The 24,504-nt window shown below is 44.9% G+C and overlaps 2 protein-coding genes across 15 annotated transcripts in view; one reads left to right on the forward strand and one right to left on the reverse strand.

Moving 5' to 3' along the window:
• LOC148183466 (ubiquitin-conjugating enzyme E2 R2) overlaps positions 1-13,145 on the forward strand; it is a 214,632-nt gene extending 201,487 nt beyond the window's left edge. Inside the window, exons 4-5 of the mRNA XM_088061553.1 lie at positions 8,950-9,084; positions 10,131-13,145. Of these exons, the coding sequence (XP_087917679.1) occupies positions 8,950-9,084; positions 10,131-10,350 (355 nt within the window). The 3' untranslated portion in view covers positions 10,351-13,145. The remainder of the gene's footprint in view (positions 1-8,949; positions 9,085-10,130) is intronic.
• Positions 13,146-15,353: 2,208 nt separating this feature from the next.
• The window catches only part of LOC148183468 (ubiquitin-associated protein 2-like), a 227,991-nt gene continuing 218,840 nt past the window's right edge, over positions 15,354-24,504 (reverse strand). For 13 of the 14 annotated variants that reach the window (XM_088061420.1, XM_088061421.1, XM_088061419.1 and 10 more), the window contains 5 exons: positions 20,536-20,635; positions 20,345-20,452; positions 18,791-18,858; positions 17,902-18,090; positions 15,354-16,146 (listed from right to left, as the gene is read on the reverse strand). In XM_088061420.1, the coding sequence (XP_087917546.1) occupies positions 16,054-16,146; positions 17,902-18,090; positions 18,791-18,858; positions 20,345-20,452; positions 20,536-20,635 (558 nt within the window). In that variant the 3' untranslated portion in view covers positions 15,354-16,053. The remainder of the gene's footprint in view (positions 16,147-17,901; positions 18,091-18,790; positions 18,859-20,344; positions 20,453-20,535; positions 20,636-24,504) is intronic. The other variant, XM_088061423.1, reaches the window with a different exon arrangement.

Below are 24,504 nucleotides of genomic sequence, written 5' to 3' on the forward strand. Positions count from 1 at the left end.
CAATTTTTATAATAAAAATAAACAATGAGGAAAAACCACAATAAAACAAACAGCGCAGCGCTGGGTGGACAGGGGTCTATACCCAAAGGTATAGGTGTTCCCAAATCCACGAAGGAGGGTAGACTGTCTGGGGTTTTTATAGGGATTTTGTGTCCTGAGGCTAAATTCCAGGTAGGCACCATTCACCAAGGGTCCTTGATTGTTGGATGAATTGATTTCCTGGCATTGGAGAATAGAGTCAAATAGACGTCCGGGCAGAGTCTCCTCATATGTAAAGAAGTTCTGAGTGTTCTTTGATTTCATTTTCGGTTTGGGCTCTCAGAGTGAAGTATCCAAGTCCGGTGTGGAGTCGACAGATATCTCGGCTGGGCTTCCACTTATTGTCCGGCCTGTTTGCATCTTCAGTTGGGGTTTGCAGGGAGGGGTGCCCAGGTGCGGTGTGGAGTCGATGGCCATCTCGGCCTGGCTCTTTTCTTTGTTTAGCTTAACCGTTCGTGTCTTGCTTTTTCTTTCAGGCTGATGAACGTTGCCTAGGGTCGTTACCGCCTGAATGGGTAGTTACTGCTGGGTTTGGGGAAATTCTTCGGCCACACTATATTTTATATACTTTTTACATTGTTACAAATCTAGTTATATCCTTATTTATTCTTTCACGAATTTTTATCCAAGGTTACATTTATCACAGATCCATAGTGTCCCTTGCCTGGGTTTCAGAGTCCCACTTAGTGGAATTTACTTCATAAATTACTCTAGAAGCAGGCAGGAGCTTGGCAGCTGCCTGGTCCTTAAGAGTGGCTTTTTCATATAGTCTCATGTTTATATTGCCCCACAGGCTTGAGGTAAAGATTTTCGCTGGATCCCTGTTAGGAAATTCTGCCTGTATCCAGGATAATAGGCTCTTAAGCTCGTCCATAGATAGAGGGATTGGGTGCTCTCTAATCATATTTTCCAAGAGTCAAAACTCTCTCAGGCTTGGAAATTGTGTTTCCCATTTTTCCGTTCCCTTTTGAAGGCTTACCAGACCTCAGGATCAGCTTCAATCTCAGCTCCTCTGTCCATGGTCCATCCTGCATCCCACAGGTGTCTGGCTCTGGCCTTTCCCGCTCTCACCAGCTCACAGAGATGGACGATTTTTTCTTCTTCCCCGGGGAATTCTCCAGCTTTTAGCTGCCTTTTCTACAAAGGCTCTCAGTCCTGAGTGCCCCATGTTGGGTGCCAAAGTGTCGCAGTGACACTGGTGGTTGGGTTCTTTTTCCCCAGGACCGAGATTGACGAGAAAGACTGTTTTCTTGTGTTCGGGCTCAGTTGTTTATTCTTTCCTTATCTATATGTAGTAGTTTAGATTCGCCAATTTGCGTTTCTCAGCCAATGCACTAAATAATGTGCTGGTTTTAAAGCACTAGCTAAAAATCACTAGAATACTTACTTATTTCTTGCTGTGAGATATGGATTAGGAGAAGGGCAAAACAGGCTTAAAACTTTAAAGGAATAAAGAAAGTTTATTAACAAAACTACAAGAATAAGAAACCAGAATAAGACTTCCAAAAACCTTTCCTCCCCACCCCACCTTTTTTCTCTGCCCAACTGACAACATAGAGACAAAACCTGGTGGTTAAAACAGACCCAATTATACAATAGTCTTTTCATCAGTCTTTGTAGAGAAAGGAGTTCTCTTTTGTCATTTCATGGAGAGTTCTCCACAAGAAAACAGTTTTCTTATGGTGTAACTTCCCTTATTCTTTTTCTTCTTTCTCTCCTGTACTTTGTATTTTTCTTTCCTCTTGGATTTCTCAGTCCCCTTTGGGCTGAGCTCCTTTGGGATCCTCCCTCGTGGGGAGTCCCGCTTATCTCAGTTCTCTAGGTTTGAAGAAGACTCCCGAGCTTGTTAGAATCTTGTTTCTCGTGTTTATTAGAAGGTCATTACAAAACTTGGCAGGTCTATCCAGACTAGCTGCACAAGCTCAATTCACCACAACCTGGCTCATTTTGCTCTGATGGTACAAAATGGCCCCGAACCACACGGCTGCTTCACCTTTATATCTATTTTTACCCTATTAACTACGGACACATGTATTGTTTTTATATTTTAACAAATAAGTTTTCTATATCTACTTACGTAATTAAAACTGTGACTACCTCTAAACCGATCTTTTTTTGTGCTCCCAAAAACTGCAGAATCATGGAGAAGAAGGAAGAAGAGCTAAAAACCACACCTTTTTTCCTCCATCTTTACTCCATGTATTAGACCCCTCTAAAATCTATATTTTTCACCTCAGTGGCATATTAAACATTTTACTACTTTCTACTTAATTCTTTTATAAATCCTGATTTACCCAGGGATATTTGGAAGCCTTTCTGTCAATAGCAAATAAGATTGATACTTTTTGGAGAATAGAATAAACAGAGAAATGTCTCTTCATTTCTGGATTCCTACACATGGCTTTTCATTCCCATGATGGCAGCCACCCGGAAAAAACTCTGCCATCATGCCCTCCTCCCATTTTCACACCACCCTGACTTGTGTTCATGGGCCATGAACTCAAGGGGTATTATTTTAAGGAAGAGTTATTCAAAGGAAAAGGGTCTCTTCAGAGGTTTTTGGTTGTTTTGTTTTTTGTTTGTTTTTTTTTCTCCCTGGGGGCCAAGAGTCTTCATCAACTCTCATTTTCTCTCTCTGTTCCAGCATCTCATGGGATTACAACTACTTCACCATCTGTTCAGCTTCATCAATGGATACTTTTGCTCAGATCTACTTTGAAATACTTCATTTCCCCCAAAATACTGTTTCATGAATTAAAGGAGTCTTTCAGAACATTATTGTCCATTTCCATGGCCTTAACAAAAGAATATTTCAGCTTATTAAAGCATCTCCTCATTCTCTTCCCATCTGAGGCTTGACTCTTTCTTTTACTAACTTTGATGGTTTATGTTGTCTCTTTACATGTTTATCATTCTCTCTTTCCTCTCTCTGGAAAGGGATTAAATCTGCAGGTCTCATCTGGGTAGTGAAAGGGTTAAAATCTAGCTCAAGCCGCAGCAGGTATTCATGTTGTTTGATTTCAGCTCAGCAGCACTGGAAAGGCAGTGGACGCTTTTTTTGGCCTTATTGAGAAACTGCTCAGACTACTCAGCCGAGTCTTCACAGAAGTATGGCGAACGTCATTTATTTCTATCTTTTTCACACTTTTATAGGGTCCGACAGGGTCCGTGGGCTTAACAAGTTACTATTGACTAATACATATTGTTTACATTCTTTCCTCAGAATACAAGGCTATTGTTTTTCTTTCATTCTTGCTGCTCCAGGAAAGTTTCAAGGACACTGCCTTTAATATCATCGCTTATACCAAAGGCTGGTTTGTGCAGACAGCTTTTACTAAAATATCATGCTTTTATTCTGTTAAAATATTCTCTACACAGCCTGGGGCTCTCTGCATGGGCCGTGGGGGCGAGCATATCTGTGAGATGTCAGCAGCCATGGCCCGGCCCAGCCTAGGGCTGGAGACACCCCCCCCCCCCCCCCAGGAAAGGCTTCAGCCACCCTGCTGGAATAGGACCTGGAAGGCTTCCCAGGAGGGCCACAGCAAAGCCTGGCCCCAGGCTGGGGCTGGGGAAACCCCAGCAGGCTCCATCCCCCACCCGGGAGTTGCAGGAGGCTGAGCCCAGCCCCCGCTGGGCCACACAGGCTTCGGGGAGCAGGCCAGCCACACCAGAGCTCCGATACCTTTCAAAGCCGGAAGCAAAGAGAACCAGAACTTCCTGGGCTTAGGTTTAAAAGGTGGTATTCACAAAGTTGATCTTTCACTTTTCAGTAGTAAACAATACTGTCAATTCTCAGAAATGGCCAGCTATTGGCCAGGTCTCAAGCAGAGAAGAAACTCTCAGCAGCCTCTCTCTCAAAGCCCTCACTTCCGTGTTTTCTACTTTTGTGTTTTCTACTTTTTTTCCCTAAATGCCAAACCATCATACTATATTATATATATACAGAATACAAGGAGCTACATACACTAAGATAGAAAGGTGCAAAATGGAGAACGAAGAATCTAAGGCCTTTTATGTGTATTTATCCAATAATCAAATGCCAAGTAAGTTATTTCTTTTAGTGACCCAATGAGCTGACACCTGTGTGCTGCACTGCAAATTCTTTCATCCAAACACTCATTATTATCCAAAAACCCTTAGAAGAAGAAGATGAATCTTAAAAACGAGATTCACTTAATAAATTATAAAAAGAATTTAATATAAATAAAAAGACAATTAAGAGACAAAAGAAATAAAGCAAAGGGTTAAAACGGCCGGGTGCCCTGGCGCCTTGCCAGGAACACCCCTGGTATCTCAGGGATGCCCTTTTTATCCCCTCCTTGCTGTGAGGGGTTAATGCATATTCAAGCATGTCCCCTCCCTGGTTCCGCCTTCTTGGATCATGCTCTTGCACAGTCTCATTTTCTGCTGGTCAGCATAATTTTTTTGCTGGTCATCATTATTCTAGCTGGTCAGCATTCTTTTGGAGTCTGGTTTCCTTTTTTCTGCAGATGGTCAGTTGTTGATAAGGGTCCGGGCCCCTCATCCTTCTTCTGAGGGCAGCTGAGCTTATCTTTCCCCCCTGCCCACGTCCTGGTACCGGCTTTTTGATAACAGTTTGCTCTCCATTTCCTGCTGCTGATAACAGCCTGTTTTCCACAGCTTGATCCTCCCATTGTCTTGCCTTGTCCGGATGAAACATATCCTTACCATTCAGAATTCCTATCTAAGCCTATAACTTGCTAAGAGAGAAAATATAGTGAAAGCATATAATATATATTTATCAGAATAATTGTGAAAAGCCAATATTTGCAACATGAATTCACAACATGAAGGACAAGAAGGAGAGACAATGCCCCAAAATCCCCATCTTGGATTCATTTATTAATATAACTAAAACTCCAAACTCTAACTTTTTCACCCAGAAATCACTCTTAAATCATAAGATAACTCTATCTAATTTACACACTTGCATCATTAGTTTCTTTACTTAATTTTAAAAGCTATCTCTATGGTTTTAGGCTAAACTCAGTGCTCTCTTGGGTGTCAGAGCCAGGCACCACAGATAAGGGCCTATTTTCTGTGTCTCTGATCCCAACACACGGTGACCATTTTTGCATGTGAATCACCCTCCCTTTTGTACACTTTTGCTATTTATATTGTTGCTGTTATTGTTTTTTTGTAATCTCATTGCTGTTTCCGCTAAATTGTTTTTATCTCAACCCGTGATCTTTTGTGCCTCCTATTGGAGGGGGGAGGGGAACCAACTGCATGTCATGGTCTTTTTAGTGGGAGTACTAAATTGGGGAACACCATTCCTTACCCAGGACAGGCACTCTGAAGACAAGAACACTGTAAACACTTAAACCAAAGTGATATGGCAGCTGATGAGCACACTGTTCCCCAGAATGGGGTGGGGGATGTAAGAAAGCAAAGGTGGGCATTAAATACCCACTCTTCATGCAAACGACCTGCATGAAACAACATGCCAGAAGAACCTCACCTAAGGGAGAAACAGATCCATAACTCTACTGGAGAGGGTCAGTCTGTATCCAGTCTGGTGCAGTTTGTATGTGATGCTGAGGATGTTTTCAGTCACACATGGAACTTTTTTATGGTTTCTGTCCTGTCAGATCCCCTGTTCTGGGATCCCTTCCTGTTACTATACCTTATTCATCTTGCTTACCCACAGCAGCAGGGTTTGAATTGGAGGAGACTGGACAGCTCTTAAGGATACCAGCAGTGATGGAGCTGATCTAATGTGCTGGTCAGAAATAAAAAGTGCACAGTGTCTCACCTCTAATAGACAGTAGATAGAGCATGGTAGAATGAGTGCTAAATCCAGATGTGAATTCCTGTCTTCAACCTTCTCTAAATTTTGCTTGCTTTACAGTAATGATGCTGAAGCTGATATGCTGGATTTTCAGCCCGATTGCTGAGAATTCAAAGGCTTTTAAATAAATTCTTGAGTTGAAGTAAAAGGTGGTTTATTTTCTGTCCAACATTCCAGTCTGACCAGACAGTTTTTTCTAGAGCTGCTGTTCTATTTCCTACTAACTTATGTTATTTGGAAAGTAAATTGTATATGACTCTCCTAAAAGCCATGCTGAACAGTCTGGCCAGATGCAAGTGTTTAGTTTCAAAACCTTCCTATAAACTCTTCATCTAAATGGCCAAACATTTCCTGGAATTGTATCCCAGATAAATGATATGCTTGTAGATATGCTCAGCATGCACTGCTCTGAATGTGCCTCTAAATAAATTCAAGTACAGTTGGGGCTGTAGCCTCCTTTAATCATGTTCTGCAAAGCAATTATGTACTGCTGTATTTCAAGACTTATTTCCTTGTCTCTTGATCTTCCATTTAAATTAAAAGCTGTTCAAAGCAGGACCACCTCACACACAGGAAGCTGTTGTGGTGGTAGCTACAGCCAGGTGGCCAGGTGTGTAGATCTGCCTGATGGGATTTGCTGTTGAGTTTTTTGCTGGTTGTGACACTGTGTGAGGAACAAAGGGCTGAATCTCTGAAGTCCAAAGAGTTGTAGTAAATGCAAAAGGGTCTGGGTGAGGGAGGTGGTGTTTGTCCCTGGTAAATGCCAGCAGAGCAGGCAGGGCAGCTGGCTAGCTCTGGGCTGCTGCTAGGAATCCAGGAAGGCTGTCTGTCCACCAGGGGTTATGTGACTAGCTCATGCTGCCTTTGCTGAGTACCAGCAGCTCAATCTTGCTGGGCCCTTGGCAGCTTGCCTGAGTGTTGAGGACAGCAAGGGGAAGCGGTGCAGATATTTTTCAAGTACTGCTACAGCAGTCTTGGCACACAGGCTGATGAGAGGGGAGACCTGGCCACAGCTCCAACCTCTTAATACACTGTGGGGTAGGGAAGGCAGTGCAGCCTCATCTGATGGCCTTGGGTTGTATTGGTCAGGGTAAGCAAGGAGCCTGGCTGTGAGGCTGAAGTCATGAAGAACAAGCTCACCAAGCAGGTTTCCAACCCAGCACCATCTACGGGTGGTACAGATAAGCTGAATTCTGGTCTGACGCAAGCTTTACCTGCTTCCCTGTCACAGGTATGTGTACAGACATGATAATCTGTCATCAGATTATGTCTTTGAGGTTTGTATTATGTCATCTTCCCTATACTGATCACCAGGGTCTGAAGTTCATAAGTATTTGCTCTTACTTCAACTATTGTCCTGTTGCCTTTTTCCCAACCTGGAAATGAAATTTGATAATTTGATTAAGGAGGTAATATAAAAGGGGATCTTTATTTGAAGGCCTCCAGAGGCAGTTATGGAAAGATGTCCACAAAAGCCCACCCGCCCCCCCCCCTCCCCCCCCCCAGGGGTGAGTACATTTTTATAGGTTTTAGGAAATTGGCATAATTGATAAAAAGCACCAGTTAGGATGACAAGTGGTTATGCAATTCCCGCCCAGGTCAAGCCCCTTCTCTGGAGTCCCCCCTTCAGCACTAGTTGTACTTTGTCCATTAAATGTATCTCAAAGAGTTGTTCTCCCAACTTGGTTCCCAGGAAGAACCAAGATAGGATAGGGGCCTTTGTACCTCCCAGGGCTTGGAGCTCTGGAATTTGTTTTGTCTTTCTGCCTAGGGAAAGGCCATGGAAAATTACTAGGAAAACTAGTCACTAATACAATAGGCTACAGAGCTGCAAATATATGTGTGAAGAATATAGAAAGCATATAAAAGAAAAAAAAAAGGCAAAACCCAAACGGCATCAGTCCTTAGTGTATTGGGTTTGCATGGCCAGGTTTTGACAGCAGGGGGGATACAGCGATGGCTTTTGTGAGAAGCTGCCAGAAGCTTCCCCCATGTCCAGCAGAACCAACACCAGCCGGCTCCGGGATGGACCCACTGCTGGCCAAGGCTGGGCCAATCAGGAATGATGGTAACGCCTCTGTGATAACATATTTAAGAAGAAAGAAAAAAAAGTTACTGTGCAGTTGTAATTTCAGCCAGAGCGGGCTGAGAACATCAGAGGAACAGCTCTGCAGACACCAAAGTCAGTGGAGAAGGGGGACAGGAGGTGCTCCAGGTGTCAGAGCTGAGAATCCCTGCAGCCCATGATGAAGACCATGATGAAGCAGCTGTCCCCCTGCAGCCCATGGAGGACCCCACGCTGGAGCAGAAGGATGCTTGAGAGGGGGCTGTGAACCTGTGGAAGGCCCGTGCTGGAGCAGGCTACTGGTAGGGACCTGCAGACCCATGGAGAGAGGAGCCCAGGTTGGAGCAGGTTTCCTGGTAGGACTTGTGATCCCATGGGGGATCCACATTGAAACAAACGGTGCCAGAATGACTGCATCCCATGGAAAGGGACCCACACTGGAGCTGGAGAACTCTCTGTGGGATGGACTCATGTTGGAGAAGTTTATGGAGGACTGTCTCCTGTGGGAGGGACTTCACGTTGGAGCACAGGAAGGACTCCTGTCCCTGAGCAGTGGCAGAAACAATGGATGATGAACTGACCATAACCCCCATTCCCATCTCTCTGGGCTGCTGGGGGGAGGAGGTAGAGCTGGGAAGGAGGGTGGGATGGAGAGAAGGTGTTTTTTAAGGTCTTATTTTACTTCTCATAATCCTGTTCTGATTTTGTTAGTAATAAATTCATTTAATATCCCCAATTCAAGTCTGTTTTGCCCATGATGGTATTTAGTGAATGATCTCTCCTGTCCTTTATCTCAACCCATGAACCCTTCAATATATTTTCTCTCCCCTGTACAGTTGCAGAGGGGAGTGAGAGCAGCTTTGGTGGGTGCCTGGCATCCAGCCAACATCAACCCAACTAACACTTAGATATCCTTAATTATTCATAAGTTTTAGCTTTAAACATGTTTCTGATGCCTCACCTAAAGAAGTTGTCAACATCCAAAATCCATGAATGTGTTAGCTCTGACTGCTGTCGTGATTACCTGTTTCAGGACTATCTTACTGAGTGTAATCTCTTTGCTTAATGAGCCCAACACATTCTCTCCTGCCAACGTGGATGCATCAGTCATGTTCAGGAAATGGAGGGACAGTAAAGGAAAAGACAAGGAGTATGCTGAAATCATAAGGTAAGCTTTGCTGTGTGTGATGCTGTGCTACTGGCCTCCTGCTTTGAATCCTATGAAACAGGCTGATTTCAGAATTTGCTGAAACCAGCTTCTCACTGTGGTTGCTCCTTTCAAAATGAATTTTACAGCTTTATTCCAAGTTCATTCTTCTGGACAGAAATGGTACAAACTTCTGTCTTTGTATTGTTCTTTTTCAAACTAATCTGGCATGATGCTCTGCAAAACCTATTGGCTGCTAGTAAATTCTAATCTAAGTCCCTGCTAACCTTTGAGGACTGCTTGCATTGCTTGGGATGTGTTTCAAACCGTCTTCATGCTACTAATTCTGTGCTTAATGCACTCATGAATCATAATCTTGTCCCTCTAACTCGAAGGAACATCAGTAGGATTTGGCAAGTGCTTGCACAGCTCTGTTTGATTAGCTGGAAGCGCTGTTTAATCTTGACTGCCCTTTTCTGAGAAATTCATGATTCATCAGCTGCTGTAGGGAGATGATGTAAACTTGAGCCAAGATTGCTGTGGAGTGGCAAATGGGCAGCCCATACTGCAGTGGGACTGCTGTCACACTTGTCTGGGGCAAGACCACATATACCTTGACTTCTAGCTGGATATACCCCTGGTTGGAGCTACGCAGGGCAGTCAGTCACTGTCCTGGGCTGTGCAAAGAGCCTTGCTGGGAGGTTATTTTAGTCCCCTCCAGCTTCATTGGCTTCAGCTGGATGTACTCCATTTATCTCTTCTGTAACAAATGTAATGGAATTTGCTCTGAGTTCTGGCAGGTCTCTAATGCAGAGTCCTGTAGAATAATTGATTTCATATGTTGCTGAGAGTGTGTGTGCTGCAAACACCCTTTGAGTGCTCCCAAGCCTGGGGCTGCAGGAATTAAATCTGTTTCTAGTGATACTTGTGGTGCTTTAGCCAAACATCAGCTCTCACAACTGATCTGCCAGGAGGGCTGGGCAGGGGCTGGTTGGGAGGTGGGGAGTTGAGCCACACTGCTGCCAGCACAGGGCCCTGCTCACGTTGCTATGTCCTTCTCCCCACAGGAAACAGGTTTTGGCTACCAAAGCTGAAGCAGAGAAGGATGGCGTGAAGGTCCCCACTACACTGGCAGAGTACTGCATCAAAACTAAAGTGCCTTCCAATGACAACAGTTCAGATTTGCTTTATGACGACTTGTATGATGATGACATTGATGATGAAGACGAGGAGGAAGAGGATGCCGACTGTTACGATGATGATGATTCTGGCAATGAGGAGTCGTGACCTGCTCCCTCTATGCCCCTGTACTGCCCTGTCAACTCAGGCCAGAAGGGAGCAGTGGTAACCTAGCAGCAGTCCAGCAAAAAAGTAGTGGTGGGAGGGGGGGGATCAAAAAAACTTTGTCTCCTGCTGTCTCCTGTTGTATGGATCTGTTTGCTCCTTTTTTTATGGACCTCTTAGAGACCCTCCACAGAATGTCTGAATTCTTGCATTCTTAACCCTTTCATCACTATATTATGATTTCTTTTTAAAAAAGAAATTCCTTTTTTCACTTCTCTACAAAATGCTCACAGTGAAACAGGTTTGCTTGTGTTTAGATTCTTGAATTAAATACAGTCTTGCATTGAGATGTTTAATGTATTTAAAGCTGGAACAAACCCATTGGAAGATGGATTTTCAGGAGCTCAAGTGCTGCATTTACTGGGAAGAAAAAAATCCACACAAGGCAAATTGCCAGGGTTTAGCTGCTCCATTTACAATAATAGCATGTGTACATTTGTTTAGCCTTGTGGTGGTGGCTTTTCCTTTATAAGATGTGGGGTGGAAAGTGTAAAGCTACTGTGTGTTGAGCTTGATGGGATGTTACTGAAAGGTACAGGAATCTGTTTAGCCTGCTCAAATTAGGAAATAGCTGGCCCCTGGATCCCCAGAGGGCACAATCAGCTTTGTCTCTGAAAAAGGCTTGTGATATGAATCCTAAAATAAACACTTAACACTTCACATCTGTACAACTGAGCCCTGGGTTGCATTATTTTTTTCAGACTAGGTTTGGGTTGAAAAAGTTCCGTTTAGCCATTCTGCTGGGATCTGCTGCCAGCTGCCCCTCTACTGAGGGAGGAAAACAGAAGTGTATCCCACTGCCCAGTGGGCCAGCATTCATCCTGAACTTCTTTTTGGCAGTGGGAAAGTCTCCTTCTCCAGTGCTTGCTAGTAGCTCTTGCTTCCTGCAGCCCAAGTCCAGTGCTGGCTTGAGCCTTCTTTCTGTTCCTTATGTAGGTCACCTGTTGGTAAATGTAGCTCTGCTGTAGCTCTGTGGGGTTGGCAGAAGATAAAGCTCCCTGGGCCAGCCAGGCTGTTCTTGTGCCTGCAGTGGCTTCTGGGACATAGGGCAGAGAGATGCATGCTGGGCTCTCTCCTGCCTGGCTGGCTGGGGCACAGGTGGATGTATGCAGCCCCATAAAGAGAAGGATACACAATGCTTTCAGGCTGAAAGAGAAAGCCAGCAATCAGGGTTTGACAGCCTATTTAGGAGTATGTTTCAGCTGCTGCCCTGAGCTTGGTCTCCTGCATGTTTCTGGGAGCTCTTGGCAGAGATTAGGACCCTCAGCACCTGACCCCATTGCAATGTGCTCTTGTTCAGCTGTAGTGCAGTGCCCTGAATTCACCTTTCACATGGATAGGCAGCCAGCCCTGCACTTCTGTGCTGAGTCCTGGCAGCCCCGGGAGCAGATCAAAAGTGCTGGCCCTGCTTGGGCGAGACCCTCTGTTCTCACAAGAGGCAGTCACCCTGATAAGAACTGCAGGCTCAGGCATTTGGTATAGCTTGGCTGTTTTAATGATACATCACCAGCTACAGTCCCTCAAGAGGTACTTTGGTGGGAGTAAATTTTGTTCTGTGATCAGCTTGGTGGGAAGCAAGGAACAGGATGAGAGTGAGCAAGTTTAAAGTGTGTTGCCTGGAGGGAGAGGAGGGGAAGGCAGCCCTTGGGGAGGGGAGGAAGGCCTGTGGGGCTCAGTTTAAAGTTATCAGAATGTTGCTTGGCTGGGGTTTGCTGCAGCAAGGACAGTCCCTGTCCCTCTGCCCCAGTTTGTGCTAGTGTGCCCTCAGAATGAAGGCAGTCCAAGTGGTAATACCTTGTCCCCAGTGTATTCTGTGATGGTCTGCCCTCCTGCTTGCTTTTTACCTGGGGAGGCAGCTGGAACCCTCCTGAAGTATCCCACAAGGATTCCTTCAGGTCATCCTTCCATCAAAGACTAACAGCCCCTGGTGCTTTTTGGAGCCAGCAGCAGGCCCCACCCAACTCCTAGCTTCATACCGGCCCTGGGAGTGTGGTGCCAGTGTTGGCAAATGGGCCTCTGGCACTTGATGTAAGACTGGTCTCAAGGGCACACTGGGCCATGAACATCAGTCTCCAGCTTTAGGGGGCTGTTGGGAGCATAAAGGAGCAGAGTATGGCAACACTGGCTGTGCTGGCTTGGTTTGAAATAATACTGCATCTTTCAGGATTTCCCTTGGTTTTTTGACCGTCTTCACTGTATGATCTCCAGTGAGTTGTATTTTCAAGTTTGGTGTTGTAAGATGCATTATCTCATATTAACCTTTTTAAAGACAAAAAGCAACCTATTTTGAGAGCTCTAACCATAACCAGACTAATTTCTCTTCCCCACTATCCTTCCTGTGCAGTGTCATTTCTTGTTGACTTGCTGGTTTCATTTTTTTGATATACAAACTGAAATGAGGGTATCGTGTTTGGTTTTGTTGGGTGTTTTTTTTTTTATTATTTTTACCTATTTAAGAAATTGTAAAAAATGTTTACCTGATCTTTGTATTTTTTTTTTCCTTAACCTTTTTCTCATCTCAGCCAATATTAGTGTTTACATTTGCAACTACCTGCCCTTTCAAATGCAGTTTTCAACAATTCTGAAACCAGCAGGGTACACTACATTTCTTAGTTTTCTTAGATGAAATCCCAGATGGTTTCTTTTTCTTCAGTATAATTTACCAGAAACAATTAACTGATGCATTTTTGTGTTGTCTTCCCCTTCAGTAATGTTTTGTCTTTTCTGCACATCTATTAATAAAAATGTGAAATGAAAATATGCCAGTACTGTTACTTCCCTGTTAATTGAGTTATTTGCATGGGTTACTTAAAGCTTTGAATAACAGCTGTTCACAAATTCAGTGGTGCTTCAGTACCAATACTTATACATAAATATCTACAAGGATATTAGAAAGCTAAAGCTGCTGTTTAACAGCTGTCTATACCTTAAAGAACAAACTGATTTGGAGAAGCACTTTGGAAAAAGGTCATGAGCTTTGCTGTTATATTTATTCATCTTAAGTCAGCAAAGAGGAGACCAGGGAGAAGGCTGTTCATGGTATCATATGACTGCAGCAGGATGCAAGGACTTGGGGTAAAGGTGCTGCTGGTGGCCAGTTTTCTGGGGCAAGGTGCTTTTACCTCATGCAGAAGACTGGCAGAGGAATTGAGGTAATCACTGCCAACCACCCTTTCAAGGTGCTTGCCCTGCCTGGACCATGCTGTTCCCTCCAGGCTCAAGAGTGGAGAAGTATTTGTTTTTGCAGTGTTGAAATTAGCAGGACACGTACAGGTGTTGTATTTGCTACACAACATTGTTTGCAGCACAGCAATGGCCAAGTCAAATCTGGGGCCTGAATGTTTCTGCTTCACAGCCATGCTGGAGGAATGGTTATGGCATTGCAGAGCTGACTTCCTAGAGGAGTCTTCATGTCGGGGAATGAGATGGTGCTGTCTGGGCCTTCTGACTGGGATCAGGCCTGCTTGTAGCTCCTGCTTGGCTTCTATTGAACCAGCCTGCCTTGAGCTGACAGTAGCTTCTTGATCTAGCAGAAAGTGTACCAAAACCAGGACAAACACTCCACACACTGCCCTGCACTGGACAAACCTGGCTGCCCCTTGTTCAAAGCAGTTAGGGGTTTTTTTTCTCCATTTCCTTGATGGCCAAGTGCAGCAGAGCAACTTTGGTTCTACCATCAGACTGTGGAACAGAGGTTTAGAGAGAATATTGCTGCAGAAGATCCCTGTTGGAGCTGATGATAAGGGGAAAATATCCTGTTTACGCTTGCCAGGGGAGGGAAAGGAGGCAGTAAGTCTCCAGCCTGCAGAAACAGATTGCTACATTCCCAGTGCAGGACTGAGCACTTCACCTTATTGAACCTCACCATAGACCTTACTCCTGATGGAGGCCATGGACTTCATGGGCAAAGCAAGGAAAGACAGTGCTGCTGTGCTCCCTCCTTGCCACTCCCAGCTGCCCCACAGGGCCTCAGACAGAGCACAATGTCAAAGGACAGCAAATGCCAACATGATGCTTGTGGCAGAAGTCAGGGTGTCACCCTGAAAACTCAGCTTCTGATCTTGCTGACATAGTTTTCTAAAGACTTTCCCAGGACAGTAACTGTAAACATAGAGATGTGTACATTCTTTCTGATACACATCTTGTGATAGATATCTCTCACGGCCAGTGCAGTTAGGAAAGTGTTATCCTGACTATCCAATCCCTGGCCATAGTCAGAAACCTATAAATCCTGGGAGAAGAAATAAACTCTTCCTTTCACCACACCTCGAGCTGTGTTCGTGTGACCTATTCATCTCCAGCAGCAACAGTCAGGGTGCTGCCCAGAATCCCAACCCAATGCAGCTGCCGATGAGCTTTCAGTACCAAGGTGTGCTCACCTTTGTCACAGTATTCAGCAGTGCCTGCAGACCCATCTCTTGCTCTTACCCTCCCAGCAGGAGGAGGTAGAAAGGGATAGGCTATAAAAGCAAAACTGCTTGAGGCCTTTGAAAATGCAGACAAACACTAGTGATATGCTCAAATATTTATTAGGTGGAGGGAGAGTTAAAAAGAAATGAAACTCCTAAAACATTCACTGCACTGGTGTAGGACAAGAAGGACCAGGAGTTGCCTCCAGGGTCTTGTTTTAGGAAAAAAGTGGGGAGGGACAGGTGAAGTTTCCATCAAGTAGCTGTGACTTTTCTGGGCAGGGTGGCTCAAGGCAAAAAGAGGTACAAGACACAGCTTATACTTTTATTTAAGAAACCGCTACATAGTTTTTGCCTCTAATGATGGAAAGGAAGTTGCAGGACCCACTGAGCCATCCAAAGTCTCTTGCTAGAGAAACAAAAAATCCCCAACCCAATACCAAAACACACAACCAACCAACCACCCCCCAAAAAAACCCACAAACAAAAAACACAAACAAAAAAAAGGCCTTTATTATTAAAAAAGTGGGGGAAAAAAAGGTGAGAGTACAGTTCAGGGCCACAGTGAACAAACTACCCACAAGAGTTCATCTTGTTCATCTTCCACAGCAGGAAGGAATGAGGAGATGAAAGAAAGAGGAAGACCCACAAAACTTTTTTTTTCCCTTCTCCCAGCCCCTTTTTTATCTCTTCAAAGTAATAGCTATATTGGGGGCTAAGGGCAGAAATCAAACCAACAGGACACATCTTAATTCTTTTTTTTTTTTTTTTTTGGGAGGGGGAAGGCAGGTCTTATTTGCCTGAATTTTGAATTGCATTAAATAAATGGGCTCCAGCTAAAAAAAAAAAAAAAATTAAAAAAATGGCACAGTTTGTCTTTTGACAGAGTTATAAAGCTTAAAAAAACAAGGAAGGATGATCTGGTGCAGATGGGAAATTCATAATAAGTTTCCCTATAAAGAAAATAAAACAGGCTGAAAGATGCAGAAAACCACATTTAGCCTCTATTGCATTTACAAATACATACATAAATATATTACATACAACAGCAACTTCAAGAGGAAGCAGGCAAGTCACACCTAGAATGGCTGCCTGGCTGCAGTACTCCCCACACAGACATTTGGCTGAGCAGTAATTGTTCCTAATAATTCTAGGAATGGGGGTCAGCCTTTTCTTTTTTTCTTTTCTTTGTTTGCCTCCTCTCCTTTCATTCTTTCCCCCCTCCCCAGTTCTGGATTTAGTTTGTCCAGTATGGAGAAGTGCCATAGGTTTTGGTAGCCTGAGACTTTTGCTGCATGGTGCTGGGTTGATTGCGTTGGCCAGATCCACCCTAGAAATCAGAAAGAAAGGAGACATGAGCACCAACACTACTAGGAAGACAAGCTTGTCCATACATCAGCAGAAGAGCTTCCACCAACACAGTGATGTTCCCCTGTCACCCTGAAAACTCAGCTTCTGAGCTTGCTGACATGGTTTTCTAAAGGCTTTCCCAGGACAGTAACTATAAACATAGATATGTGTACATTCCTTCTGTTACACGTCTTGTGATGGACATCTCTCATGGCCAGTGCAGTGGGAAAGTGTTATCCTGACCATCCAATCCCTGGCCATGGTCAGAAACCTATAAATCCTGGGAAGAAAAATAAACTTTTTCTTCTTTTCACCACACCTCAACCTGTGTCCGTGTGATCTATTCATCTTCAGCGGCAACATTCCCCCCTGGACGGATCTGTTTCTGCTCTGCAACATCTCTGCATCCTGCAATCCAGGACAGTCACAGAAAAACCAAGCAGAAGACCAGGGACCACCATCCCACCACCTCCCACTCAGGTTTAAGGACAAGGAAGAAGAGGAGCAGGACTGGGGACAACAAAGGATCTCTCCCAAGGTGAACAGAAGCAGTGCACCAGCCAAAGATAACACACATTCAGAAAGAGAAATAATTTCCTATTTCTTGATTCTAAGGCAGAACACTTTTTTCGGGAAACATTTATAGTAAGGAAACATATGGGCTGGTAAAACCAAATCAGTAATTAGAACCAACATGCAACCTGCAAGGGGATGATTTCCCCCCCAGAATTACAGTATAAGTGTTCACATCTTGCTCTCCTGCCACAGCCAGGGGACATCAATGTTTGCCTGGGCTTCACACCTCACAGCCCATCTCTCCATGCCCCACATGAGGATGGCCTCTTCACAGAATCACAGCCTGGCTGAGGCTGGCAGGGACCTCTCAAGGTTTCTTGCCCAATCCTTCTGTTCAAGCAGGGTCACATAGAGCTAGTTGTTCAGACCTATGTCCAGACAGCTCCAAGGATGGAGACTCCACAACCTCCCTGAACAACCTGTGCCAGTGCTTGGTCACCATACCAATAAAAAAGTGTTTCCTGATGTTCAGAGGGAACCTCCTGTGTTTCAGCTTGTGCCCATTGCCTCTGGTCCTGTCACTGGGAACCACTGAAAAGAGTCTAGCTCCATCTTCTTTGCACCTTCCCTTCAGGTACTTATTGATGAGATCTCCCCTGAGCCTTCTCTCCAGGATGAACAGTCCCAGCTCTCTCAGCCTTTATGGATAAGAGATGACCCAGGCCTTTGATCACCCTTGTGGCCCTTTGTTGGACTCTCCAATACATCCATGTTTGTCTTGTATTGGGGAGCCCAGAACAGGACATGGGACTCACCAGTGCTGAGCAGAGGGGAAGGATCACCTCCCTTAACCTGCTGGCAGCACTCCTGCTAATGCAGCCCAGAATGCCTTTGCAGCAAGGGCATAGTGCTGGTTCATGGTTAACTTGGTGTCCACCACGATGCCCAGGGCCTATTCTGCCAATCTGCTTTGGCCCCCAGCATATACTGGTGCATGGGGTTGTTTCTCCCCAGGGGCAAGACTTGGCATTTCCCCTTGTTGAACTTCATGAGATTCCCTCCCCAAGCTGGCCAACAGCATTGAGTCTGTCAGTCTACAATTGCTGTCAAGGCCCTTTCCCAATGAGCAAAGCAAAAAACAGAAAGAAGCAAAAACCCCCAAGTTCTTGCTAGGAATCTGCCCTTAGGCACACTGAAGATGATGAAGGGGCTGACTCACCTGCCCATCTTGCTGAAGGTGGTGATGCAGCATCTGGGAATGAGGCTGCTGATGTGCAGGGAGGATATGGAGAAACGGGGCTGGAGCATAACCTGGGGCAGCACCAGGGTTCAGCCCAGTTGATCCAATAGCAGAGGGTAGGCTAAAAGAAGGTGGCGTGCCAGCATGGAATCCCTGTTTGTCAAATGTCTGCACAGGAGGTGAGGGGGACAGCATGAGACTAGTGTGAGCAGCCCCATGGTGACCAAACAAGAACAAGAGTGGCCTAAACACATCACCTGAAACTTTCATCAACCCCCACAGAGCAAGCCAAGTTACACCTGCAAGCACTTCAGCAAATGAGTTTCAGCTCCTTTTCTCATCCATTCTTCTAAACTAATGACTCCAACATTTTATTTCCACAGCTACTATGCTCCTTTTTTCCCTAACCTCTTTTTATTCAGTGGGACAATGGGATGGCAGCAGATGCCTGAAATCAGTCCTTCACACATTATGGGGGCTCAAGCTGGAATTACAAAAGCAGAAGAACCATTTACAATAAGATTTTTCTCCCCCTGATGAAAGTTCAACCCAGCTTCTTGACTCACTTGCTTTGAGGGATATTTGGACCAAAAACATTAGTGCCATCACACTTCATTTGCAACCAGGACACAGCACATGTGGGGCAGCATGGGCAGTGTAGAGTGCCCACACCTATGCCAACAGCTGCCATCGGGAGCAGTGGGACAGAGTGTGAGACTCCTCTCCAACAGCAAACAGCCAGAATAAGAAATTCCACAGCCTGTTGACCCTGAGAACCAAATGACTTGAGAATGACTAGCCTCCTCCACAAGGGGAGCCATAGGTCAGGCCTCAAGACCACAGGGGAAGAGAGTCCAGCCTTGCTCACCTGAGTCTTGTTATAGACTGAGCCACTGATATCAGGCACACCCGTGTTACTTGAGGTCACAGAAACACCTGGAAAACAAAAAACAGACACCAACAATAGGAAAGTCAACCATCACCTAGCATGAGTCCTATGCTTTGCTCCCAGCACCTGACAGCCTCAGTGGATGCACCTTTGTCTGCAACCACTGCACCTCACACCCTGATGCTGCTGCTGGCCCACCCGGTGGGGTTCTCCATGCTGTCAGACCCACAGCACTGCACAAGGGAACAGAAGAAATGGTTTGATTCCTTACTCCCTCTGCAAAGCAGGAGCAGTCAACTGGAATAAATCACCCACATTCACAATCCAGTGATTACCACTTGGATTCAAATGCACTTCACCAGGCAGCAGTTGGCTGCACAAAACACTCATTTAAACTCACATAAAGACAGCTTTCCCCTAGGATTAGGGGTGCATTTGACTCTACTGTAGCATTCAACAGCTTTCCAGTAGTGCACTGAGCAATGAGATTTAGCATGTGCTACACATTTGAACCCTTGTACTTTTATATCCTGCAGAAGGGTGAAGTCTGCAATGTTCCTCTGCCCAGAGAAAATTAATATGACTGATTCAGGCTGCCTTCCATCTAGACAGTCTGGTGCCATATCAGGCTCAGGAACACTCACCAGCAAAGTGATTTTCAAACCAGCCAGTTATGCAGTCTTATAAAGACTGTCTCTAATCATTTCACTTGGATCAGAATAAAGCTAGCTGTTCCTTTGGCCAGTGAATCAGAGGACTGAGCTCAGAGGGTGTGCACTGCTTTATGATTGTTCCCTCCCTAGGGCATTGCTCCTTTTTGGATTGCTCCTCTACAGATGAGAGCGTCATCAGCTCTTGGCTGAAGACAGCATTTCAAATACACAGCAAATGCTTGGTACTTGTTTAAGTCCAAGAATACCTGTTAGTGGTAAGCAGCTAAGTATACACTTCTCAGGTCTAACCAGCATGTGCATAATAAAGCTTTCATATGAGCTGTATGAATTCTTCAGCCTTTACAGTCACAAAGGAAACATTTTCAGACACAAAAGAAAGTGATGAGTTACAGGGTGTACAGAGAGAAACAAACAGCCCAGAGATGTTTGAAGTGCCCTATTCAACCCTAACACACGGCTGCTACCTCACGTGCCTACCAAGAAATCCAATTTAGTCTTCATTTGGCAGAGGACAATTTCAGCTACAGCATCCAATTGCTTAGGCTTCAAAAACACAGCACTGCTGCAGGATCACTATATTCTTCAGCAAAGAAAACTTGGGCAGAGGGAACAGCTTACCATTTTTCCCATGTATAACTGTGGACAAAGCTGCACATCAGCCACACAAATCTTTATGCAAAGTTCAGCTGTGAGGTTTAGAAGGAACGCTTGGGCCATTAAAAAAGCATTTTGTATATGTGAGATGGACAAACAGCTTGGATTATGACCCTGTTTAGAGCTAGGTGCTGTGTTGACTGCACAGAACTGGGAGTTGGCCCTACTAAATCCCACTCAAGAGCAACCTCATGTTTCATGTTACCTTTCCCAGGTCCAGTGCCAGCAGATTTGTTTTGTGCTTGAGATGACCCACTGTAGCCTCCTTTGCTGTAATCTCCAGCTGCCGTTCCCTGTGTTAAGTCATCATAGCCTGCCAGTATGTACAAGACAAGGTGTTAGAGTGAGCAAGCAGCTCTGCAGATACACATGCGAAAAGTACAGTGGTAAGCATACCTGCTCCATAGCCATGCTGCCCATAGCCGCTCCCTTGCTGAAAAGGAGTCGATGTGGTGTTCAGGTTGACTGCATGCTGCTTAGCAGATGCTGGAGGTACCTGGACAAAGGAAGGAAACTAAAGACTGTTAACCAGAGAATGGCACACAAAACACAAGGTCCCTTTGCTATCTAGTGGAGAAGGCACCTTCACCTTGTGGGAAATTCAATCTGGAGTTGGGAGCACTGGGCTGACATGGGACATGGCAGTCACGCTTACAGAAGTAAATTGCTGTAGTGGCTTTATGCAAGCTCCAAGTTATTTGCCAGAGCTGCCCCCCTGATTACAGCACAACCCTCTCTCAAAACAGGCTGTGTATTTCTCTAGAATCATAGAATCATTAAGGTTGGAAAAGACCTCCGAGATCAAGTCCACCATTCAACTGAACACCACCTTGTCAACTAAACCATGGCACTAAGTGCCACATCCAGTAATTTCTTGAATACTTCCAGGAATGGTAACTCGACCACCTCCCTGGGCAGTCCATTCCAATGCTTAACAACCCTTTCTGTGAATAAATTCTTCCTGATGTCCAACCTGAACCTCCTCTGGCACAGCTTGAGGCTATTTCCTCTTGTCCCAACCCTTGTTCCCTAGGAGCAGACCCTGACCCCCTGACCCCCCCAGCTGCACTCTCCTGTCAAGGAGTTATAGAGGGTGAGAAGGTCCCCCCTGAGCCTCCTTTTCTCCAGGCTAAACACGCCCAGCTCCCTCAGCAGCTCCTCATAGGACATACTCTCTAGACCCTTCACCAGCTCTGTTGCCCTTCTCTGGACATGCTTCAGCATCTCAATGTCTTTCTTGTAGTGAGGGGCAAAAAATTCAACACAGGATTTAAGGTGTGGCCTCACTGGTGCCCAGTACAGGGGAATGTTCACTGCCCTGGTCCTGCTGGCCACACTTGCTGATACAGGCCAGAATGCCATTGGCCTTCTTGGCCACCTGAGCACACACTGGCACATGTTGAGCCGACTGCTGACCAACACCCCCAGGTCCTTTTCTGCTGGGCCACTTTCCAGACACTCTGCCCCAGCCTGTAGCACTGCAAGGGGTTGATGTGACCAAGTCCAGGACTCAGAATTTGGTCTTGTTGAATCTCTTTCATACACTGACTGTAAACAGCAAATTTTCACCCACAGAATCAAATGAAACACCAACTCCTGCCCGAGACTGTTTCATAAGACACAGTCCTACAGGGCCCTAAAATAGAGTCATCTACCCTTCTGCTTGGAGCATCCCCCTCCCCAATTAACATTTTCCCTCCTGAGACTCCCTGCTCTCTGACTTAATCCAGTCTCCTCCATCCTCAAAAAGATTTCCTAGGCATTCTCAGCTCTCTAACTCAGCTTTGGATCTCCCTTTGACTGTCTGGAGGGTGCTACAGGTTTTCAGGAACACAAAGTCTAAGAGTTGCAGCTGTCTGCTATTTACAGTAACCTGCACAGGAATCCATGAGCTCTGGCCTTTTAAATTTCCCATTTTCTTGAGGAAGAGACTGCAGCTATTTTCTCATGCTTGCATGTTTTTGGAGATCCCTTAAAAACTGGGAAAGATGACTCTATTCTGCAGCCATGAGACCCCACCTGGAGTACCATATCCAGTTCTGGAGCCCCCAGCACAAGAAAGACTGGTTAGAACAAGTATAGAGAAGAGCCATAAAAATGATCAAAAAACTAGGGCACCTCACCTTTGAAGAAGTACTGAGATAGTTGGGCCTGTTTAGCCTGAAGAAAAGGATCAAGGAATACCTTATAGTGGCCTTTCAGTACTTAAAGAGAGCTTATAAGAAAGAAACATTTTTTACCAGGATCTGTAGTGACAGGGCAAGGAGGAATGGCTTTAAAGTGAAAGCGGGTAGATTTAGATTGGACATAAGGAAGATGTTTTTTTTACAATGAGGATGGTGAGACATTGGAACAGGTTGCCCAGAGAAGTTGTTGCTGCCTGTGACAGATTGGCATTTAAGAAAACAAAGAGAAACACCTAAGGAAGTTAAAACTGCTGGAGGCTGATGGGAGTTTCTCTCCTGGCCAATAACTGGCCATTTATGAGAATTGACAGCAGTTTTGACCATTGAAAAGTGAGATCAACCTGTGAACACCACCTTAAGACCTAAGCCTGGGAATTTCTTTCTTTTTGTTTTCTGGCTGTGAAAGGTAACAGAGCTCCAGCTGGCTCCCATCCTCGGCCCAGGCTATGCAGCCTGGGGGCGGGGCTGGGCTGGGCTGGGCCTACCGTGGTCCCCAGGCAGGAGAGGGGGCCTGCAGGGCTTGCCCCGAGCCCAGGCTGGGCGGGACTTTGCTGCAGCCTCCCAGGAAGCTTCTGGGGTGGCTGAAGCTTTCTCCGAGAGACTCCCGAGCTCTAAGCGCGGCTGAGCTGGAATCGGACAGCATGAACACCTACAGCTGGAGCAAGACTTTAACCCTTTTACTACCCAGATGAAATTTGCAGATTTAATCCTTTTTCCAGGAACAAGGCAAGAGAGAGTGATCAACAGGTAAAGAGACAACATAAACTATCAAAAACAGTGAAGAAAGGAATTAAGCTTCAGATGGGGAGAGAAATAAGGAGATGCTTTAATAAGCTGAAATATTCTTTTGTTAAAGCCATAGAAATGGACAATAATGTTCTGAAAAAAAACTTCTTTAATTCATGAAAGAGTACTTTAGGAGGAATGGAGTATTTCACAGTGCAGATTTAAGCAAATGGTGAAGTACTTGTGATCCTATGAGATGCTGGAACAGAAAAAGAGAAGTAATAGTTGAAGATTTGTGGCCTTTAAGAGGCAAAGAGAAAACTTCTGTTTCCAGAGAGGCTCACAGAGACAGATGAAGAGAACTTTTGCCTTTGAATAACTCATCCTTAAAATGACACCCCTAGACTCATGACCCATAACACACCTCAGAGTGATGTGAAATGGGAGGAGAGAACTGATGATAGAGTTTTCCGGGCAGCTGGCATCAGAGAAATAGAAAGCCATGAGAAAAATGGTTTTCTTGTGAAAAACTCCATAGATTAGCAGAAGAGAACTTATTTTTCTCTACAAAGACCGATGAAGAAACTATAGCAAAATTGGGACAGTTTTAACCACCAAAGTTTTTTGTCTCTATGTTGTCATGTGAACAGGGGAATGCTTGAGTAGTGAGGGAGAAAAGGGTTTTCCTGGAAGTTTTATTCTGGTTTTCTTATTCTTATAGTTTTTGTTAATAAACTTTCATTATTCCTTTTAAGTTTTAAGCCTGTTTTGCTCTTCTTCTAATCCATATCTCACAGCAAGAAATGAGTACATTTTCTAGTGATTTTTTTAGCTAATGCTTTAAAGCCACAACATTTATTTGGTGCGTTGGCCAGGAAATAAAATGAGTGAAACTAAACAATTACATAATTGTGTTTCTGCCTGGTTTTTTGAACTGAAGCTGTGAGATAGAAGATTAATTAGGGCAAAGCATGATTGTCCAAAGTTTATATAGTAATAATGGGAAAAAGTTTAGGGGTGGAAGTTATTGAATTTTTGTTTCTTCCTTTCTATCAATTTAGTAATTTTATTATGTGAAGTTCTATGTTGAATATAATTCTGATAATTTTTAAAATAGATGTTCACAGGTTGAAGGGGTGGATATTGTGATAGTTTGGCATTTAAGAAAACAAAGAGAAACACCTAAGGAAGTTAAAACTGCTGGAGGCTGATGGGAGTTTTTATCCTGGCCAATAACTGGCCATTTCTGAGAATTGACAGCAGTTTTGACCATTGAAAAGTGAGATCAACCTGTGAACACCACCTTAAGACCTAAGCCCAGGAAATTCTTTCTTTTTGTTTTCTGGCTGTGAAAGGTAACAGAGCTCCAGCTGGCTCCCATCCTCGGCCCAGGCTATGCAGCCTGGGGGCGGGGCTGGGCTGGGCTGGGCCTACCGTGGTCCCCAGGCAGGAG

The sequence above is a fragment of the Pseudopodoces humilis genome, chromosome 12, assembly GCF_049639895.1.
Source record: "Pseudopodoces humilis isolate 2021_Gansu_Grassland_sample_001 chromosome 12, ASM4963989v1, whole genome shotgun sequence".
NCBI classification, from domain to species: domain Eukaryota; kingdom Metazoa; phylum Chordata; class Aves; order Passeriformes; family Paridae; genus Pseudopodoces; species Pseudopodoces humilis.